The 22,560-nt window shown below is 37.1% G+C and overlaps 3 protein-coding genes across 3 annotated transcripts; 2 read left to right on the plus strand and 1 right to left on the minus strand.

Annotated features, from left to right (window-relative positions):
* Nucleotides 1-908: 908 nt before the first annotated feature.
* LOC117989161 (man(5)GlcNAc(2)-PP-dolichol translocation protein RFT1) lies at nt 909-2,750 on the plus strand. Its single transcript, XM_034976474.2, has one exon. It carries the CDS (start codon nt 1,061-1,063, stop codon nt 2,738-2,740), a length of 1,680 nt encoding a protein of 559 aa, XP_034832365.1. The 5' UTR covers nt 909-1,060; the 3' UTR covers nt 2,741-2,750.
* Nucleotides 2,729-12,926, minus strand: Ccz1 (vacuolar fusion protein CCZ1). The gene is made up of 11 exons (XM_034976475.2): nt 12,697-12,926; nt 12,526-12,623; nt 11,599-11,689; nt 10,096-10,158; nt 9,360-9,485; nt 8,740-8,912; nt 7,900-8,174; nt 7,332-7,516; nt 6,293-6,378; nt 3,355-3,482; nt 2,729-3,047 (listed from the first exon to the last, which is right to left on the minus strand). The coding sequence occupies exons 1-11, from the start codon at nt 12,766-12,768 to the stop codon at nt 2,989-2,991; spliced, it is 1,356 nt and encodes a 451-aa protein (XP_034832366.1). The 5' UTR covers nt 12,769-12,926; the 3' UTR covers nt 2,729-2,988.
* Nucleotides 12,927-13,591: 665 nt separating this feature from the next.
* Nucleotides 13,592-22,103, plus strand: LOC117989159 (EF-hand domain-containing family member C2-like). Its single transcript, XM_034976472.2, has 16 exons — nt 13,592-13,765; nt 14,256-14,411; nt 14,757-14,907; nt 15,009-15,121; nt 15,477-15,566; nt 15,654-15,730; nt 16,058-16,223; nt 16,456-16,618; nt 17,268-17,451; nt 18,268-18,418; nt 18,895-19,083; nt 19,350-19,495; nt 19,863-19,979; nt 20,111-20,290; nt 20,964-21,105; nt 21,951-22,103. Exons 1-16 carry the CDS (start codon nt 13,709-13,711, stop codon nt 22,059-22,061), a joined length of 2,193 nt encoding a protein of 730 aa, XP_034832363.1. The 5' UTR covers nt 13,592-13,708; the 3' UTR covers nt 22,062-22,103.
* Nucleotides 22,104-22,560: the final 457 nt, after the last annotated feature.

Below are 22,560 nucleotides of genomic sequence, written 5' to 3' on the forward strand. Positions count from 1 at the left end.
ATTACCTTTCATACGTAAGCATGATTTGTTTTGTCTCATTCACCCTATACCTCACAGAACACATTTACTCCTACGCGTCTGTCAAGTCTCCTTGATTCTCTGGCTTCAAACACAGACCCAGACCCATACAGACCGTATGACAAAAAACACAGAATACATACCACTACGATTCACGATTTTTTTTCAACTGACTTTACGGCCTTGGGTTCGGCTCTTTTGAGCCTTTTTGTGTTAGCCTGTGGCCACTATATTATTTTGTCTCTGGCTTATGGTCTATGATTGTCAATTGTCATGTGATTGTCATTTTGTGAGTAAAAATAACGTTTGTGGACGCTTTTGTATCCAAGGTAATAAATATTGAATAAAATACATAGCTATTATGCAAAACCTAATAATTAATTATATTATTTTATTGTTCAGTATGTCACAATTTCAGCTATAATGGAAAAAATTCCAGACCAACTTGGATACTTAATATTAACTGAGGACGGAGCAGTCCTGGAGTCAGGTGGTGAGCTGGAGAACGACGAACGTGTTGCAAGCATCATAACGGATCTAATCGGCATATCCAATAGGTACATACCCGTAATGACCGATCTCTTATCTGCCAAACCCAAACATATTTAACCACGTCATTGACGTTTGTATATAATAATTTAGTTGTAGGGACCTCCCTAATCCTACCTACCTACACAAACTTTAAACTAAAATGTTTTATTCCTAATGCTCTCTGCGTAAAAAGGATAGCACTACATTTCTTCATTTTCATCTATTAGTTTGGAGATTGTGTACAGCATAATAATTATTATTAGTCACAAATAATACTGTTTTGAGTTTCTACCTACCTCACTAGTAAAGACTAAATTATCGTTTTTTTACAGCATTGATCCTGTGGCTTTCGGTCGTGATGAAAAGTTCAAAAAAATAACTATAACTTATGATGACCATTGGTTTATAATATGCATATCTAATAAGAAAATATATGTTGTGAAAAGAAGCATACTCACATCTTCATCTGAGAGTATTGCAGTGAATGTATGAGCTTAAAACTTAATTCAAAATGGGCCGAAATTTGTTAATGAGCAGCCTTGAAAATGCATCTTTCAATATATTACTGCAAATTTTGTTTCGATGTATAACTTTTATTATAAATGCATGGGTTATTAGAAATGTGGGACATGAAGTCATTGGAATAATGAATGTTAGATTGCTGCTACTTGAAAGCACAATACTTTTCCTGAGTAGAGAACCATTTCATCGTGCCTGTATAGGTCAAAGAGACGAGTTGAGTTGGAATCAAATTATAAATCAAATCTGGCTATCGGTTCCCATAAGCTGTATCTTGTCACTGGTCTTTGTTTATATCTGGCTAAATATATTACCATTAGGTCATCCAGAGCATGCCTTTCAATATGAGTTCGGCTGTTGGAGTGTTGCATTATCATGTATTTTAGAACTTTGTTCAGCAAATATGGCTCTTGTAGCACAATTATTCTGTTTTGTTAAACTTAAAGTTATTCTCGATACCTTGCATATTTTTGTAAGGACCACTCTATTTCTGTCTATCATTATATATGATAAGTCCTTAGCTCTTATAGCATTTTCTGTTGCACAAGTGGGGAGCATTGGAGCCATTGTACTGGCATATTACTGTTTCTTCTATTGGTACATCAAATGTAAGCCACTATATGCCAAGGGCGCATTGAAAAGCACATATCTTCCCAATAGTATTTTAGAAAAAATGTACAGTAATATGGATGACTTAAATTTTACATCTCTTAGAGATTTTTTGCCTAAATATTTAGGGTCTGTTAATTCTACTTTTAACAAAAAATTAAATACTCTCACACTAAGTTTTGCGAAGCAGGGTGTTGTCAAACAACTGCTGACGGAGGGTGAAAAGTATGTGATGTCTGCAAGTCCAGTGATGAGTTTCGCGGAACAAGCAACCTATGATGTTGTAAACAATTTAGGAAGTTTAGCTGCCAGATTTATATTTCGCCCTATAGAAGATAGCAGCTATTTTTATTTCACCCAGATGGTGAGCAGAGATCTGCCTCTGTATAAGCAAGACCAGAACAAGATTCAAGAATCTTGCACAGTCTTATCACAAGTCTGCAAGACTGTAACTTCTATTGGATTAATAGTTCTTGTATTTGGTTTGAGTTATTCTCATACGCTTTTGATTTTGTATGGTGGCGAGGCATTTGTTGCAAGTGGTTTACCAGTTCAGCTGCTTCGAAGTCATTGTTTAGCTATAGTACTGATGGCAATCAATGGCATAACTGAATGCTATACCTTTGCCACAATGACCAGTGCTCAGTTAAATAGTTACAATTACCTGATGGTTTTCTTTTCGATAAGTTTTTTATTGTTATCCTATGGATTAACTTATGTCCTAGGACCTGTAGGATTTATTATTTCCAACTGCATAAATATGTTCGCTAGAACCTTGCATAGCATACATTTCATAAATAATAAATGTAAGGACACTGATTACAGACCTCTAGATGGTCTTTATGTAGGTAAAATATTTCTATTCACTTTGTTTATTGCTGGTTGCATTTGTAAAATATCTGAGAATAGATTTTCTCATAATTCCATTTTGACACATGTAGCTATCGGAGCAGTATGCTTGACTTTCGTCTTATTATCATGGGGGTATGAGAATAAGGATCTTGTGATTAAAACATACAGAAAGTTTGCAGGAAGTAAAGAAGAGAAAGTGTCAACAGATTAGCATTCGTTTATTATTAGGCTTATATAATTAATTATTATAATAGTAATAAATGTAAATAAGATATATCTGTATTATTTGTAATTAATAAAGAAATATAACACTTGTTGCCTTTACAAAAAGCAGTTTTACTGTACCATAAAATATAAGGTTTCATTTCATTTTAAATATACACAACATATTATCAGCTTTAACAATAGATATTAAAATCATTTTTATTTTATACACATTAAATAGAATAATTGCAATTTTCACATGGGATAAAAGAAAATGCCTTTCATCTGATCTTCACATATTCTCCTTACCTCATCTGAAATAATTAAATTTTATATAAGTACTTTTTAGGATTTCAATGATCATACAACATAACAAAAAGCGTATTTTTTATAATTCTTAATTAATTATTTTATATCAACTATAGGTGTTTTGAGTGGAGACCGCGTTTAAGCAAGCGTAGTGTGGGACGCCCTCCAGCACGATGGACCGACGATATAAAGAGGCTGGATGAGGAAGGCTGAGGACCGGGTGTGGTGGCGCTCTTTAGGGAAGGCCTATGTCCAACAGTGGACGTCCACAGGCTGATGATGATGATGATGATGATAGGTGTTTTATATTACCTGCTATATCCTTCAAATTAGCATTTTTCTCTTGAATGATAACGTAAAACTCTCTGTCGTTAGAAGATTTTCCAGTGATCCAATATTCATCTGGTGTTTTGATAATAATTTCGCCATAATTTCCAAGGCTAAAAAAATCACTTTCATATAAGAAGGTATAATATTTTATAATTATTACTTATAAAATGAAATCTACACTAATATTATAAAGAGGAAAACTTTGTTTGTTTGTTTGTTTGTTTGTTTGTTTGTTTGTTTGTTTGTTTGTTTGTTTGTTTGTACTGAATAGGCTCAAAAACTACTGGACCGATTTTAAAAATTCTTTCACCATTCGAAAGCTACATTATCCACGAGTAACATAGGCTATATTTTATTTTGGAAAAAAATAGGGTTCCGTAAGATATTTGGGTTTTTCGGACACAAGGTGTAAAAAATCAACCAGAAAAGTTACTTATTTTGCGTACGCTGCCTAAACTATAAAAGATAGAACCATAAAATGTTCTAATTAATTGTAGATCTTATAAATATCTACAAAAAAGTCCGCGACACACTATACCCATCTATGTCGAGTGAGGCACAGCAACCATTTTTTTATTTAAAAATCTTGAATTTTTTTTGGACTACATTTAAACGCGTTTATTTTACTCATGCTATTAATCCTTATCAAAATAAATGATTTCATCACTAAGAACAGTTTATGGAGATAATATTTGGTCTTTGAATGATTAAAATTGGACGTTTGGTTTTGAAGTTATGGCGAAATTAAAATATTACGATTTCTGCTGCACGGCCCGTTGTCTACACTAATATTATAAAGAGGAAAACTTTGTTTGTTTGTTTGTTTGTTTGTTTTTTTGTTTGTACTGAATAGGCTCAAAAACTACTGGACCGATTTTAAAAATTCTTTCACCATTCGAAAGCTACATTATCCACGAGTAACATAGGCTATATTTTATTTTGGAAAAAAATAGGGTTCCGTAAGATATTTGGGTTTTTCGGACACAAGGTGTAAAAAATCAACCAGAAAAGTTACTTATTTTGCGTACGCTGCCTAAACTATAAAAGATAGAACCATAAAATGTTCTAATTAATTGTAGATCTTATAAATATCTACAAAAAAGTCCGCGACACACTATACCCATCTATGTCGAGTGAGGCACAGCAACCATTTTTTTATTTAAAAATCTTGCATTTTTTTTGGACTACATTTAAACGCGTTTATTTTACTCATGCTATTAATCCTTATCAAAATAAATGATTTCATCACTAAGAACAGTTTATGGAGATAATATTTGGTCTTTGAATGATTAAAATTGGACGTTTGGTTTTGAAGTTATGGCGAAATTAAAATATTACGATTTCTGCTGCACGGCCCGTTGTATTATATAAAGAGGTAATGTCGTTAAGTTTGTTTGTAGGGGGTAATCTTTAGAACTACTGAACCGATTTTAAAAATTCTTTCACCAGTAGAAAGCTACATTATTCCTGAGTGACATAGGCTATACGGGATCTTTAAAAACCTAAATCTACGCGGGCGAAGCCGCGGGGATCAGCTATCAGCTATATTATATAAAGAGGTAATGTCGTTAAGTTTGTTTGTAGGGGGTAATCTTTAGAACTACTGAACCGATTTTAAAAATTCTTTCACCAGTAGAAAGCTACATTATTCCTGAGTGACATAGGCTATACGGGATCTTTAAAAACCTAAATCTACGCGGGCGAAGCCGCGGGGATCAGCTATATTATATAAAGAGGTAATGTCGTTAAGTTTGTTTGTAGGGGGTAATCTTTAGAACTACTGAACCGATTTTAAAAATTCTTTCACCAGTAGAAAGCTACATTATTCCTGAGTGACATAGGCTATACGGGATCTTTAAAAACCTAAATCTACGCGGGCGAAGCCGCGGGGATCAGCTATCAGCTATATTATATAAAGAGGTAATGTCGTTAAGTTTGTTTGTAGGGGGTAATCTTTAGAACTACTGAACCGATTTTAAAAATTCTTTCACCAGTAGAAAGCTACATTATTCCTGAGTGACATAGGCTATACGGGATCTTTAAAAACCTAAATCTACGCGGGCGAAGCCGCGGGGATCAGCTAGTCTAAATATATAAAAGGAAAAGATGACTGACTGACTCATCTATCAACACACAGTTCAAACTACTGGACAGATCGGGCTGAAATTTGGCATGCAGATAGCTATTATGACGTAGGCATCCACTAAGGATTTTTAGAAATTCAACCCCTAAGGCGGTGATATATGGGTTTGAAATTTGTGTAGTCCACGCGGACGATGTCGCGAGCATAAGCTAGTCTAATAAACTAGTTGATAGTCCTGACTTTGTAAGCGTGGATTTTTAATTTCATTTATTCCCGTGGTAAACATGCGGTAGATTTTCGGCCATAAAAGTATCCATAATATAATACTATGTCGTATATCTCGAGGATGCAATCTTTGTGCTAAACTTCGTCAAGATCTGTTCAAATATTGAGCCGTGAAAAGGTAACATTTATATTTACTGACCATTGATTTTATCTATACTAATCTATGATATAAAAATGAATCACTAAATGTGTTGCTCATCGCAAATCTCGAGAACCGCTGAACCGATTTCGCTAATTCTTTTTTTATAATATTCCTTGAAGTACGAGGATGGTTCTTACGGAGAGAAAAATTTAATTCAACCTCCCCCTCAATTTTCTAAACTCCACCCAAAGCCAGGGCGGTTCAGCTAGTGTATGGATAAAATCGTTGGTAACTAAGTATAAATGTTACTTATGCGTTGTATATATAGTTCCGAATGAATTGATCGCAGCGGTCCATTTGTTTTGCCAAGATAATTCACAGCTATGCTAGGATCCAATAGGTGGCGACCATTATAGTCACTTACGCGAACGAAGTCGCGTGGAACAGCCAGTAATATTATTGTAATGTACCTTTTTCTTTCTGAGTGTATACCAGCAATTATACTTAAAACTTCTGGTTTTATTGTTGTTGATGGTGTTAACGAATTGCCTGGTGACTAAAGAAAAACAATGGGTTAATATTTCTATATATCTGCGTGGGTTAAGGTTTTATAAAAATCCCATGATTGGGAACTCCTTTTTCTGGGATAAAAAGTAGTTTGTATCCATTCCCAGGATACAAGCTACCTCTGTAGCAAATGTTGAAATCAGCTGAACGGATGGGCCGTGAAAAGTTAACAGACAGACAGACTTTCACAAATAGCAATTATAATATTAGTGTGGATATGAATTACTTGTTTGTTATTAATTACATACATACGAAAACATTAACAAGACTGCACATCACCTATTGTTGACTTGCTATTTTCTACAAAAACAGCTGGACCGATTTTGATTTGGTTTTTTAGTTTACACATCTATCATCTCAGCAGGGTTTTGATCATGTTTTGCGCTTTGAGGGAAAAGGGGGACTATTAGTCATGATAAATATCACTAATATTCTTTTTTAAAAACAAACTTTTATAGGGCACCAGGAAGCGCTGTAGTCGTAAGGCAGCGATTACACCCGTTAAGTTTTACTCATTTAAGTAGCTTACATGATTAACTTACAACAAATTTACGAACGTAAACACTTTTATAAGTACCTAGACAAGTATTTGGGGCGTAAACGGCCGTTTTAGTAATAGGCTTTAGAATTAAAATTACAGTATAAAAATTTGGAAAAAATCTATGTATGATCTAACCCACCGTACAGTAAAAAGTGACGCCAACTAGGCGTCTCCCACCGGACTGAGCCCAGTTCCTAGAAACGATGAGGATTCGCAGATTCAGCAGTTGACAGCCACTAGTTTCCAGGTCGAGAGACGGCGCTGCTACGTAAGGAGCTGATAACATAACTACCCACATTTGCATTAGTAAATTTTTTGTACCTAAATTATTTACGTAAGCTACTTACGTGAGTTACAAAAAAACTTACACATGTAATCGCGACCTTAACGTTGCTACTTACGGAAGTTTTATAAGCCAAGTTGAGTCTGTTGAAGTATATAAAGCTGTGGTCCATATTCGAGAGCTGTGCACTTTGCATCGCATGGAGCGCGCATTGCTCGCTTATGGAGGACGCTATAGTAGACAGTTGTGGCCCGATGAATGAGTCAAGGGCCTTGAATATATCTATGCTGAGGATTGTGTTTACTGTAACAAAAAAGAACACGGTATTGTATTCCCAGTTTTAAGTCTAAATTATAAAATAACATACTCTTTGTTGTCTGTCTGTCAAGAAACCTACAGGGTACTTCCCATTGACCTAGAATCATGGAATTTGGCAGGTAGGTAGGTTTTATAGCAGACGCTAAGGGAAAAAATCCGAAAACCTTTAATTTGTTGTTACATCACAAAAAAAATATGTGTCCAACAACAAATAATTAGTATTTTCAATTTTTAAGGTAAGTTCACTATACCAAATGGTATCATATGAAAGGGCTTTACCTGTAATACTACTACGGAAACCTCGGTACGCGAGTCTGACTCGCACTTGACTGGTTTTTACTAAACTGACCTATTAGTTTGTTACTTACCATCAACAGTGAAACAAACAGTTGCACTAAGCGTTCTATAGATAACAAGGTAGTACAGCTTAGTTTCAGAATCGTCTTCCCGCATCACGTATACTTTGTGAAGCTTCAGTAAGTCGTCAGCGTTCCGAATGCCTTCTGGAGGGCTAATGTATCGGCCGTGCCTTTGCGCCGCTGTCACTGCGCCACCTTGGATCTCCTTCTCAACTTGCTTTGGTAGCAATGTTTGGACTAGATACTGGTACAAGGTTAACATGTCACTTGTTGCTAGGCCGTTCCTGTAATTTCAACAAATTATGACCAACTAGATGATGTCTGTGAATTGACCATTGTAGTAGACCAATAAAATTATCGTCAGATGACGTGAAAAAAACCGGTCAAGTGCGAGTCAGGCTCGCGCAACGAGGGTTCCGTACTACAATCGTATTTTTTCGACATTTTGCACGATAATTCAAAACCTATAATGCATAAATATAAATAAAAATCTGTTTTAGAATGCACAGGTGAAGACCTTTCCTATGATATCCCACTTGATATAGTTATCTTACTTCGAAAATTAAAAATACTAATTATTATTAGGTGATGACCACAATTTAATATTTTTTGTGTGAAGTAACCACAAATTAGCGGTTTTTAGATTTTTCCCCTTATGTCAGCTACAAGACCTACCTACATGCCAAACATGATTCTAGGTCAACGGGAAGTACCCTGTAGGTTTCTTGACAGACAGACAGACAACAAAGTGATCCTATAAGGGTTCCGTTTTTCCTTTTGAGTATGGAACCCTAAACATGCTCTAGTTGATGGCTGGATGGGTGGCCAATTATCAAAAAATGGTCTTACCAAATGAGCTTATCATTGTAGACAAAAGAAACACATTTGAAGTCGGGATAGTTAATTTCTAGCAGATCTATGAAGCACACTACTTTGAAAAATGAGTTCTTCTCCAGAGGCAAGTAGTTTATTCCTTGAATCACATTAGTTATATCGTTTGCAATATTTCTTGACATTATGTACTGAAAAAACACAAATTTAAATTATCCTAATGTTCTTTGTTATTTTGACTATTTTAATGTACCTATTTAGCACGGACGGGCGGCGAGTTTTTGAAGAAGAGGTGTACTCAATATTAATATTATTATTTAATACTAATTATGTAAGTAGGTAGGTAATTATTTTTTCATTAAAAAAAATGGTTTTCATATAATTTTGTAGATATTATGTCAAATGGTAGGGTAAGCAGAGCCTTTATGCCTCTATTGGCGGACCGCCACTGATGGTACAGACAAGCAGCCGTTGTGTTGTGACTTGTGGGACAGAATATTAATAGTTCCTTACTGTTGTACCTGGACAGCAGGATCACTCGGCATAGGCATTTCAGTGAATAGCTACTTTTACTACAAAGCAATGAAGTTCAGCTTGCACTGCATCTAAAATTTATATGAAGAAGTAGAAAAACTTACAGGTGTGAAGAACTGCTCGCACTTGGAATAAATATCTTCAGTAGGAATGTCTTTCATTGGTCCTATAAACATTCTGAACATTTTATATGCTGACACAAGAAAGTCTTGCATTACGGAAGACTCTATCTGAAAAGAAATAGAATAATTCTAAAAAGAAACATTAAACAATAACAGAATTGCACATGTTCTAGAGTGGAAACCGCAAACCAATGATTTGAGGACACTGTACTGAAAAAAGACACTAACTTAATTGTATGAAAACATGACTGATGACAATGGATATAACAGTACCTCTGTTTGCAAATGTCAACTTAGGAAGGTGGTGGGACTCATAACAGGGCATAGCCCACTAAACAAACACCTCTTCGTTATAGGTGTCACCGACAGTCCTCTGTGCAGGGCCTGCATGGAGGTCGATGAAACATCAATGCACGTGCTCCTAGAGTGCACGGGCGTGGCAGAGCACCGCGAGCGCCATTTGGGTTCCCCAACCTCACTCCATTAAGCCCTCGGAAACCTGGGCAGTCTATTAGGCTTCTGGAATGAGCTTGAATGGCTGGAGTGAGGACTTTGGCGGGGAGGGGCAATGCAAGCACAACAGACGGAAACGTTTAAGTGAAGAAACCAGAACAGAGTGAAGAAAGAATAAAAGAACATTTGCAACACCAGAGGAACCGCCAAGGCGTTGCCGGCCCCTAATATTTTTTTAAAGAAAAATGTAACTTTAGCTACTTACTATGTCTTTCTTTTCATTGCCTGTTCCTGTTGCAGCTTTAGTTGTATAGGGTATTCTTACCACCTATGAAAACATTACTACTGTTACATTCAATAAATGTTAGAATACAAAATTAAAAATCATATTATTTGTTGCAACTTCCATACAAAATGTGACATCAATTTCCACCAAAACTGATATGGAGTTGTAAAGAGTAGGGTAGATAAGCAAATTCTTAAAAGATGGCAGTAAATTAGCTTTGAGTTTTGCAGGCGGCAGTAATCACTCAAAATAAATTAATGCTTTTGCACATTTTGTTGCTGTTTTATACTAATAATATTATAGAAAGAAAAATTTAATAGAGTTTATGTTTAGGGGGTAATTTTCGGAAATAATAGGCTACTTGACTCATATCTAATTTCGTCCAATAAATGATAATTTTGTTTAAGACAACGAAATATATCAATAACAATTATTATTAAAAACGCAGGATGGTTATATAAATCCAATTTTAAAAAATACAGTTTTTATTTTTATTTGAAACGCAGAAAACGCTGTCAGCCATGATGTGACGTCATTAAATATGTAAACAAAGAAATGTCATCCCTATGTCACGCGTGGACTAACGTAGTATCCATATATATAAAATTTAAAGTCCTGACTAACTTATATATCAACGCACAGCCTAAACATCTAAACAGCTAGTCCTAGATACATGAAATTTGGTGGGTGTGTTCTTTGTAGGTAAAGAAAAGGTATCCACTAGGAAAGGATTTTTTGAAATTCCACCCCTGAGTGGGTTAAATGGGGGTTTGAAATTTATGATGTCCACGCGGGCGAAGTCACGAGCATAAGCTAGTTTTTATATATTTCTAAAAACTCCTAGTAAACGTAAAAAATTATCGTTTTCTCTTTATAAATTGAATAAGTTATTAAGTAAGACTTACAACAAAGTGATCTTTGCAAAAATAAATTTGGGTTGCAGTCGTTAGTCATATAGGATCCCTTTAAGCAAGTCTTCGCGTGTTACGCATATTTATTTCACTGGGCACTCTAATCCACAACTTTCCTGTGGTCTTTATCGATGCGTTTTTACATTCTCGGATGATACAATAACGATAATTACTATATTTTTCATGTAAACTAGTATAGAAGTCATGTTTATTAAACTTTGAGAGGTTATGCTGTTGTTTACAAATGCATGACGTCAGAGCACAGATAATCTATCGGCCAAACATGGCCGACAGTGTTTTCACCTGTCTAAGAAAAATAAATTTTTAAATTAAAGTTTTACGGTTTTTAGGGCGCAAAAAAATATAGTGTTAATTTTTTTGATCTAATAGGACAAATATTAACCATTTAAGACCTACTTAAAAAAAGTGTCAACTAGCCTATTATCCAATTTCGATAGCTAGATAGCTACATGATTCCTGAGCACTATAGGCTGTGTAATATAAATAAATATATTACACAGACGAACTAAAAAACTAGTCATAAAATAATTAAAAAGTTTTCTAATATTACCAGCACCATCCAAAAGTCTTTTTCTGGTTGGTAAAAGATATACCTCTTGGTTTGGGTCTGTAGTGCCTCACATGGTTCAGTTGAAAATGTCCTGAAACAATAACAGTGGTAACTTTTATTCACAACGAAATCTACCGTAACCATACCATACTAGTCATGAATTGCACAAATTACACCTTGCCCTTTCAGGATGCCTGTAAATGGGTTTAAGTCAAGTTTTTTGGAGATCTGTTTAAAGTCTGCGGCCCAGGTGGGAACGGGTGCGTCCTGCAGGGGGACCTTGTGTAGAACAAACTCTTAATATTTATAAGAAATGAAGGAAGATATGCAGACCTGTCCTAATCGAGAGCGGGTGCAGAGCGGTATGGGTGGGCGTTGCGCAGTGGCGTGCAGGTCATAGAGGCATAAATGCACTGCTTACCCCAGTTGAATAGCTCAATGCATATTTTTCATAATGACCTGCCAGTAAACAGGCGGCTCTTACTTGCCTACCCTGGCTTTAAACCTTGTGCACGCCACTGGCGTTGCGCCTGCTGGCCGCCCCGCAAGACACGGTCCCACCTGGGCAACAGACTAGAGGTGCAAAAGCAACATATCGATAACATTTTTGAATCCATCATATCATAAGTACTTACCTAAAGCGAGGTTTAGCCTAGCAAGAACTTCTTGCAAGTTATTCCGCAAGTACTTGCAGAACTGTTTACACTGCGAGCAATATTGTACATGTACATACATTTGTGTCTTGCGGCAAGTCCAGCAAGTTACAAAACTTGTGGAAGTGAGCTTGACGTGATTGTGTTAGCCACCTTCTGCAAGTTTTGTTGCTAATCTAAACCTCGCTTAAGGATTGCTAGTTAAAATAATGAAATTACAAGGGTGCGGTGCAAGGTAATATAGATGATATTATAACTGTTAATTAAAACTCACGTCATAAATTGAACAACTGCTTCACATAGTCCAACTTGTATTTTTTGAGCATGAGGTGTTACTTGATTGGGATGAAAAAACAATATTCTTTTTAGTTCCTGAAACGAACATAAGTTATAAAAGCTGTAATATAATGCAAATAGAGGAAAAATTAACAAAAACATTACTTACTTCGCCCTCCCTTGGTCCAAAAGTAGAGTTAAAAATGAAAAAAGAATTAACTTTGCTTTTCACATCAATCATTATGAAATCTTTATATTATCACTTCGCAATTAAGTTAAATCATGACGGTTCAAATGGTTCCTGCTAGTAAATATATATATTTTTAAAGATTTTATTAGTTTCTAATTTTATAGATGTTTTGATTTGATGTTTTGGTTTTGAATTCTTACAAAGACAGTCGCTGTCACTGTCCCTTTATTTTCGTTTGACATTGACATTTAGCAGTTGGTGTTTCCATTCACAATCACTATCTGAGTTTTTGGCTATACCAAATTATTCATCCAAGGCTATATTATTCAGCCCTTGGGCTAAGGCTTTCTGTAGGAATATTAAAAGTAAACATTAAAAATGTAGCATTTCATATGATTTCATGTGTGAGAGAGACACACTTTAGGCAGTGGTCTGACTGCCGGCGAGAAAACGACTAACTATATGATATGCATATGTACCTAATACCTATATAAAAAGTTGCTCTCTGACTGTTCACACTGCCAGCGACGACTCGCTTTACTAGTTTTGTCGGTGAGCGACAAGCTTTCAAACATAAACTCGCTCAGCGATATTCGTTTAGCGATGCTCGCTCGCTTGAACATGTGTATTGTGTAATGCGCGCGCAGGTTTGCACAGGACTGAGCGACCGCGGGCGAATGGCGCGAGTAATCGCTCGTCGCACTTGCACACTCGCTTATAGTCCGGCGATAAAACTATCAAACTACACACTCGCTTCCCGCTGATCGCCAACTCGTTTAAGTTTCTAGTTCTACTCGTTTCTCGTTTATCGTTGGCGGTCGGACCACTGCCTTATGCAGCTTTAAATATTGCCATAGAAACTAGGTAAATATTTCGATCCCCAATCACATTCAAATGTTGGGCGAATTTTGTACATGATTTTAAAATATATGTTTTGAAAATCCAGTTTTTCGCAGTGAAAAACAACTACCGTAGCTAGTAGCGACTAATCATGGCTATACGAAATCCGCGTTTACCACTACTGCCCGGATATGGCACTAATCCTATGGTAAGTGAAAATGAAAGTTGTATCTTTCGCTATAATCCGCAAACACAGAAAAATCTGTATGGTAGAACGTGCAGAATGCGATGTGTATACTGCCCGCCCTTCCACTACTAGAGAAGTAAGAAAAGGAATCAATACGCACCACCACCACACAACACCATGCAAATCTTCAAAATTCACTTAGGTAGGTACAGTACACAATACAACAAGATTGATAGGTACTTAGGTCCTAAGTATCAAGGATTCCGCAAAGTACAGTTATACGCGGCCGAAAGTAATGTAAGTACATCGATGCGAATGCCTTTACATTTCGGCTTTGTAGAGCGTTGTCTCTGTCACTCATACAGTAGGTATATGACGTTTTGTCGGTCTCAACGACAGGGACAGCGCTCTACAAATCTGCTATCTCCTTTTAAAGGTCGATGTAGGTACATTACTTTTGGCCGCATTCTGTAATACCTGCTTCTATCCAACAAATGCCGTTTAATTTCAGATCGGCAAGACAAATTTCGGTGTCCGACCAATATTCACGACTATCGATAAAGTAAACATGTTGGTGGACAAGCCGGAGGGCGTGAATCGCGTGCCTTCGCTGTATTGTAGGAAACAGGCGCCAGATTTGCCGACTTGGGTTATGTATGATAAAAATGTATGTACCTATATCTACTATCTATGAGTGATTTTCTCTAAATAAGTAAAAAGCTTTCCACATGGACGAGGTTGTGGAAATCATCTACTTAGCCAAAGGCTAACTTGTAATGGAATAAAAAAAACCTAACAAAACAAGTCTCAAAGGTTCGCGGTTAGGAAAGATAGGCAATTCAATCACTGCTTTATTTTCGTAGGCATCTTCTTAGAGGTAGGACAAGCTTTACGTTTAGATAGAGGGGAAAGGGTATTTATTATTTATTTTTCAGCGGACCTATATAACTACCTAGTTGTACTTAGGTAGGTACCTATAATAATTATATTGTATTTAATTAAATATTTTTAGATTCTGCGATTTCAAGCGTTTTTCCAACAAACTCTACTGGAAAGTCGTGCATCCAATAACATTTTGCGTAAAGTTGTTATTCTATTTTTTCTTGAAGATGGCACTATTAAGGTGATAGAGCCTCGAACTGAAAACAGTGGGTTGTCACAAGGTAAGATAATTCTCAGAATAACGGTATCGTGAAAATGGGCGTAAAGTTCATTAATTAGTATGCTGTGATTTTCGTAAGTCAATATTTTAGGATGATTTTAGGTACACTTATAAGGCGCCAAAGAATTCGGCTTCCGTTCAGCTATGATTTATATTATGATGTCCTCGACCTCAATATTGGACGAGAAGTTACTTTCTTTGGAAAAGTATTCAAGGTAAGAAAATCATCGATATCTACGTAGTACTTATCATTTTATTTAGGTATGTTTTCACCAATAATACCTGTAGATATAAATGTTTCTTGTAAACCGTTTTCATAGATGTAATTACTTAGGACATAATCGATAATGTCTAAAGGATGCAATTCATAGATGCACAAAGGCACTGCCTAAGTACTCTACTGAACACTTTATAGCTCCTATTAGAGAAGCATTTTTCCACTTTGTACGCATTGCCTACCTAGTGGCTTAACCTTGTCAAATTATGTGCACGTTTCTTATAAACCATAATATTTATTTTATATGACCTATTTAGTATGATATAATTATACCAAACTATTTTCGTACCTAGATCGTTAATTGTGACAACTTCACAAGAGTGTTTCTGAATCGCCTTGGGATCAATGTTCCCGATCCAATAAATTGGCCCGATGCTATAGAGGTATGATTTTTATAAGGTTGTGATATTGCGCATTCGATAATTTTTATTGGAGCTCATGTTAAAATATTGGTATTATTTATTTTTAAGAGAACACCAGATACATCAAAGCCACCCAAGCATCGACCGTTTCGACAGTTCCTGGATTTTGATAGACAAGTTTTAAGGTAAATAACAAGTCAAATAAAGGAACCTTTGGAGGGGTGACATCTTCCTGTGATACCCGATCTCTTTAAGGAGAGATCGGGTTATGTGGGATTGCTACTCACTAAAATCCCCTCGGTGGCCGTCCTCAACCCTTATAAGAGGTTTCGGAAACTTTAAAGAACATGCGCCAGCGCCGGTACCGATACGATAAGAGAAAAAAATGCGCAGTTTTGATTTTTATATTTTTTTATTTGTAAGTAGATGCCTAGAGATTGGTGTGCGCTTGCCTAGAATATTCTAGATTGTGAATTTTAACTTGTTTTTATGAGGTTTTCATTAACTAACAGATTTCATGGATATTGGGATGATCGGGATTCTGAATTTGGTACCATACATCTTTTAGAGATACATTACTTTTTGGCTGATGATACTATAGAAATTAAGGAAGTGCTACCGCCAAATTCAGGAATGGAGGCTGGACCTATGTTTCTAAAAAGAATGAAGATACCAAGAGTAAGAATAATAGTAGAAATATATTATATTATGGACTTCCACACGGATTCTAATAGGTCGGTAGATTTATCGCCGACTGCGCTCTCTACACAAAACAATTTGAATGGCAATTCAAATTTTGCTTGGCAACTTGAATAAATTGCCAATTAAATGGTACCGTGTGGAATAGTATTTAAAACCTTAGTAGTTTTGTTGTTTAATGTAGGTAACTAATGAGTTACAATTCTTCTAGAAAATTCCATCGCATATTGAGATGACCGGAGGGCCCCAGTTTGCGTCATATAGCCCTGCAGATTTGAGTATAGGAGCTGTTATCAACGTTTATGGAAGGAAGGTCGTTCTAACCGACTGCGATCCATTTACCAAGGAGTATTATCGTGTTACATATGGATTTGGTAAAAAATATATTTTTATTATTTCTAAATAGGTGTTAAGTCTGTAAATATTTTTCAAAGGACTGTACTATAACGGGCTTACATTCCTCTATTGCAGTAATCTAACGTTGCAATTAATACTAGAGTTTTGATTCTAGTAGGTGCAGTGAGCAGATCAGTCCAATAGATTACTGAACCTAGATACGCAACTGTGTAATGTGTACAGCTACGATTAGTGTAGATGACGCCATTCATTTTCTCCAGCCGCCTGGAATGAAGTGACTGGATTATTGCTCTGATATAATTATGAACCAGGGATTGTACTATGTTATGGGTATTACTAGGCAAACAGCAGCCACGCCGAGACTGGGGTGGATTGGATTTTTTATCGTTCGATTTTGTAAAATATCCCTCAAAACTCTGCCATAGGAACCTGCTTGTCGATTCCGAAAAACCTGCATCAATAATTATTACAATCGCAATTGTTTTGATTGGCTGAATTGATGCTATTCTTGTTGCAACAATGCATTGTAGCCAATAGTGAGCGAGCGTCAGACCCATCAGAGGTGATTGCGATCGTGACATCGTATAGTTGTCTTGTCTGTCATTCTACCGCAATCGAGGCACAGCCGCGTATCGACAAAGTGATTGGTTTCGTAAATTGTTGCAGATGCCTTTACTCCTTTACCCTTGCCAAAAGATGAAGGCACAGAGTGTATATCATCAAATATGGCGGAACGGCAGCTGCCACCATGGAACGGCTATGGTTCTTATGACGATTCGGCTGAAAATTGTCGAACTGTAGAACCAAAAGCACCACATAGGGATTTTATGAAATTTCTTAATAAAGACAGGTACCCAACTATAGTACACGATGTAGTGAAGTAGGTAGTAGCAGAGGTCGAGATGGCAATCGGGGTGGGAACGGGGCGCACACCCGCATAACCCCCGCACTAACCCAGTGCGGACGAGCGCGGGAGACGTGCGGGGCGTCTCCCCACCTCTTGCCCCGATTGCCATCTCGACCTGTTACGAACTATAGATAGGTAATAATAAATAATTAGTACGAGTAAGTATAGGTAAGTACCTATAAGTATCTAGGCTTCAACGGTATTCTGCCAGAATGGACTGGATTGGACTCGAGATTACGGCGCACATGACGTCACTGAATCCATTTTATTATAGCGAGCCTTCGAATAAAATTCTGAGTTTTGATCCAAATAGATTGTGCTCGAATTCTTTTGTACACTACCTCTAAACTAAATTCTTTTCTGCATGGAGCTTTGTGAAAGGAACAGGGAGGCTTAGAGTTTAGACCAGTTGTTTAAAAGTTTAGAGATTGGCTAGGTACAGCAGAATTAGCACCAATCTTACCAAATGATATTTCAGTTCAGTCGGCGCCGTGATAAAGAGCTCTGACTTTGAATTTGCGCAGCATAATACCTATGTGATTAATCGATCTATTTGGTGGTACGAATTAAGGAGTGAGAGCGTGGGTAGGTATGTACTATGTAGGCGCGCGATTGGTTCGTCAGTCAACCTTTTGTTTAGCGTCAAGTTTACCGTGTAGTATGAGAGAAACAGTATTAAGGCGGAGAAAAATCCAGTAACATTCAGAGCTCTGCCTGAAACTAACTGTACTTTTTAAGAGCATTTTTTTGAAACTGCAGGGTTGGATTCGACTCCCACATACTCCGTTTTGCCGCGAGACTAATTAATGACAACCCTGTGGACGCACAACGCTACTTTATAATCAAATATTTTTTGTGTGATGACACCATTGGAATATTTGAACTTGGCGAGCGTAACTCGGGTTTTAAGGTTCGTAAAAATTAACCGTCCAAACAATGTTAATGTGTTTTAAATCATGTCTAAATAGTGATAAAGAAAGAGCCAGCGAGTGCCAGATTATTATATAAAAGTTGAGAGTTTCTTTACGTACTGTCCCGTAACACAGAGAGGAACGATCAGCGACTATGAAGTTTAAAGTTTAAGTTACCCTTAAATTTTAGGGTGTCTGGCAGGGGTTTGCCACGACACTAAGCCCGCAACACAGGTGGGAGCGGGTGCGTCCTGCGGGGCGGCCAGCGGGCGCGATACCATACATTCCATGCCGCTCGGCACCCGCTCTCGATTAGGATACGGCTGCGCGTCTTCCTTACAATTTTAAACACGCTGCGCTGGACGCCGCATAGGACACATTTTAATCTGCTTATAGTGTTATAGGCTTATAGACCGATCGCAGATCACCCATGATAAAAATATCTGATTTACAATATTGAAATTGTTTGTGGTAGGGCGGAAGATTTTTCCGGCGTGACAAAATGTACTTACCGGACGTGGAATTTTTCGTGCCAAAAGAACCCCCAGCGTACACAGACAAGGACATGTGGGTGGGCAATGAGTTGGTCATCAACAAGCACCGTTTCCGACTCATTGCGGCTGATGAATATGCTTTAAGATATATGGAGCTTCATTCTAATGAGGTAGTTATATTCATTTTGTTGAAGCAGTAGTTTGATAACTAGCTATAATACTATAGAGCAGAGGCGGATTAAAGGTCGAGAGCGCCCAACAATGACAACGCATATCAATTACTAGCTACATACAAATTTCAGCCCGATCCGTCCAGTAGTTTGAGCTGTGCGTTGATAGATCAGCCAGTCAGTCAGTCAGTCAGTCACGTTTTCCTTTTTATATTTAGATTAGTTTTGATTCTATACGGCTTTTGTGTGTCAAAGTGTTCTTTCAGTATCCTATGGCAAATGTTCCCTTGATAATGGACAAGATTCGCAGGACGCTGGCTTCTAAAGAGAACGGTTATAAGAATTTTGTAGCAAAATATATGGAAGCCGTCTTGCCTAACAAGAAAGAGCTAATGTCTGTTAGATGTTTCAAGTAAATATTCCATTTCATATAAATTATTATATTTAATACATTACTTGCTTATGCTCGCGACTTCGTCCGCGTGGACTACAAAATTTCAAAACCCTATTTCACCCCCTTAGGAGTTGAATTTTCAAAAATCCTTTCTTAGCGGATGCCTACGTCATAATAGCTATCTGCATGCCAAATTTCAGCCCGATCCGTCCAGTAGTTTGAGCTGTGCGTTGATAGATCAGTCAGTCAGTCAGTCAGTCAGTCATTCAGTCAGTCAGTCAGTCAGTCACCTTTTCCTTTTATATAACCAGATTATATTGGATAAATGGTACCTACACACTGTTATCTATCCGTTTATTAATTATTACTGTTAAATTCTTTTTAGGCAAGCATTAAAAGAAGTGATGTGTGAAAAAATGACTGAACATGAATTTTTAACTTTAATACGATACTTTCGAGGTGATCCTGGAAAAGAGAAGAGTCCTCGTCGAGAGATGACCAGGTAGGTAATTTTTTATTTTTGTTAATTTAGTTATAAATAATACTAATTAATGGCTATTTAGCCCCATAAGCTACCGCTATACAAAACATCACATTATTTTATTACTACAGTTCAAGATCCTATTAATTTAGGTCGCTAGTTTTTTCGGAGCTAACACGCGGTTTGTGGGACGATCGAGCGCGTTTGTGGGAAGGTCTAATCCACGCTGATGTGAACCGGTCGGGAGTATTGCCGGCGGACCAGCTGCGACAAATATTACGCGCGCACAGGCTGCCAATCAACCGGGACTTAATGGACTGTATGTTGCAAGTGTAAGTTTGCATAATGTGTGTATTTTTGCTCTATGTACGTGCCAAACGTACGATTTTAGTCTCCTAAGACCGGTTACGTACTGCATCAGAGTCCGTGAAAATACGTTCCTTTTTGTTTTGTATGGTGGCTTATGACATATTATGTCGTAGATAATCGCTGGTATTCTCATAGATGACGGATAGAACTCGAATGACGGAAGTGCAGTGCGTAATCGCCGTTAATCTAGGTGAACCGTATTTTTGACGTGACGGTTGACACATGGATTTATGCATTATACCAAGATCAATTACTAAAGCTGTAGGTGGGTACGCCCAAACCAAAGGCTCGTTCAGGGAGACGTGAGCTCTCAAACTGATTGCCGACAAATTGATATGGCTATTCTTAAACGTCTTCTCACAGCTCGGCTTGTATCTGCTGATTCGAAATGCACCCTTGATTATGAATTATGAATTGATATTAAAAATATCAATCCCTAGCATTAATAGCCTGCAAGCTTTGATATTTTTTGGCACAAGAACTTTACTGCCAAGCTTCTCTTCTTTTTATTTCTCTTTTTTGGAGTAGGTGCATTTTCCAAAACATAAAAAATATCCCAATATAGTTACTTAGTGTTCCATCGAAATAAAATATGGTTAGAGAATTGAGGTATCTACTTATTGGTTCTTTTTATAGGCTTGAAAAGGATGAGAACTGCAACATACAGTACGAAGATCTCATGTCTTTCCTAGACTTTCAAACTAGACCCGTCTTCAATCTCACTGAAGATGACTACATAAAGGTTGTGCGTCACGCGCCGCCGTTAAAAGACACAGAGGTATGTATAGCACGCAGTCGTGTTTTGTACATAGGTCAATGACAATCGTCATCATTATCAACCCATCGCCTGCTCACTACCGAGAACGGGCCTCCTCGCAGAGTGAGAAGGGTTTGGCCATAGCCCATAGTCTACTTGCCAAGTGCGGATTGGCAGACTTCACACACCTTTGAGAACATTATGAAAGTTAGGCATGTCTAGGTTTCATGCAAAAAATCCTGCATGTTTAAAAGTTCGAAATGTATTGCAAATAAAATATCTGTCTGCCGCTAGAGGTCAACGAACGTTGCGTAAATAGGTGCCGCGGGGTCAATACTGCGTCGTAAGCGGGACATTGATCCCTAGTTTTGCATGCTATATAAGGTTGAAAAATATTAAATGACTAAAACTACAAGTGTAAGCCAAATGGTTATTGGTATTGGATTGTGTTTAGACTTAAGGTAGGTGTATATATTTTTTGAACGTAAAGTGCTGACAACAGTACTTTTCGATACTACTTTGTTGTTTAAATTGCACTAGCACTATGCTTTCACTTTGTTCTTGTGTTCTTTGAATTGCAGTGAAAGTACTATACTTTGACTATGACTACACTAGCTCAAAAGGCTACCTTTTAAGTCTACGTATTAGGTCAGTGTTTTCGAGGAGCTGGATAGCCTCGGCCCTCGACGTTAACATGTTGATGGAGCCTATGTTCGTGGGATTTAGCGTGTTTACTTTGCTAATAGCTGTGTCCCCGAATCCCATCTGAGGATCGCTATGAATTCATTATGATTTCTGAAGTAGAAGTATAATAATAGCGATAGTAATATTCATCAGCGTTTTAATAACGTCCTGTATTTTTTCAGTGTAAACTCTGGGCAGACGCGGATACAGAAATAGATGATGATTACGTGAATTGGGAAGCATTTTTGTGCCAGCTGAACCTCGACCACCTCGTTAAAGAACAGACCCAGTAGAAAATCGAATCACGTCTTCACTTCATGGTACATACCTACTTATGACGGAAAAAAGAATTAATCATATTCATTTAACATCACTTGCTTACATGTTTTTTTAGTATTGTAGTTTAAGAATTGACTGATACTCATTTATTTATGAATCATTTTGATGACATTTTAGTTTATGGAAGTTTATCGAAATAAATTTTTGCAGTTTTCTTCGCACTACAGGGATTTTAATTAACAAACATATTATTACAACAAAATATTTTTTATGCCTTGGATAAGTACCTATGAGTGAAATCAGCAACATTATGTAAATGTGAAAGTGTGTAGGTATGTGTGTTAGCTTTCATGCCACAATCGACCATGGACCGATCTTGACGAAAATTATAACATAGCAGTAGTTTGTGTTCTGAAGGCTACGTAGCTATATCCCTATAAAACCTATATCCCCGAAAATCAAAAACTCTAATGGGGTTTATAAAAAAATCGAAATTCAAACGGATGAAGCCCG

The sequence above is a fragment of the Maniola hyperantus genome, chromosome 15 (genome assembly GCF_902806685.2).
Source record: "Maniola hyperantus chromosome 15, iAphHyp1.2, whole genome shotgun sequence".
Taxonomy (NCBI): domain Eukaryota; kingdom Metazoa; phylum Arthropoda; class Insecta; order Lepidoptera; family Nymphalidae; genus Maniola; species Maniola hyperantus.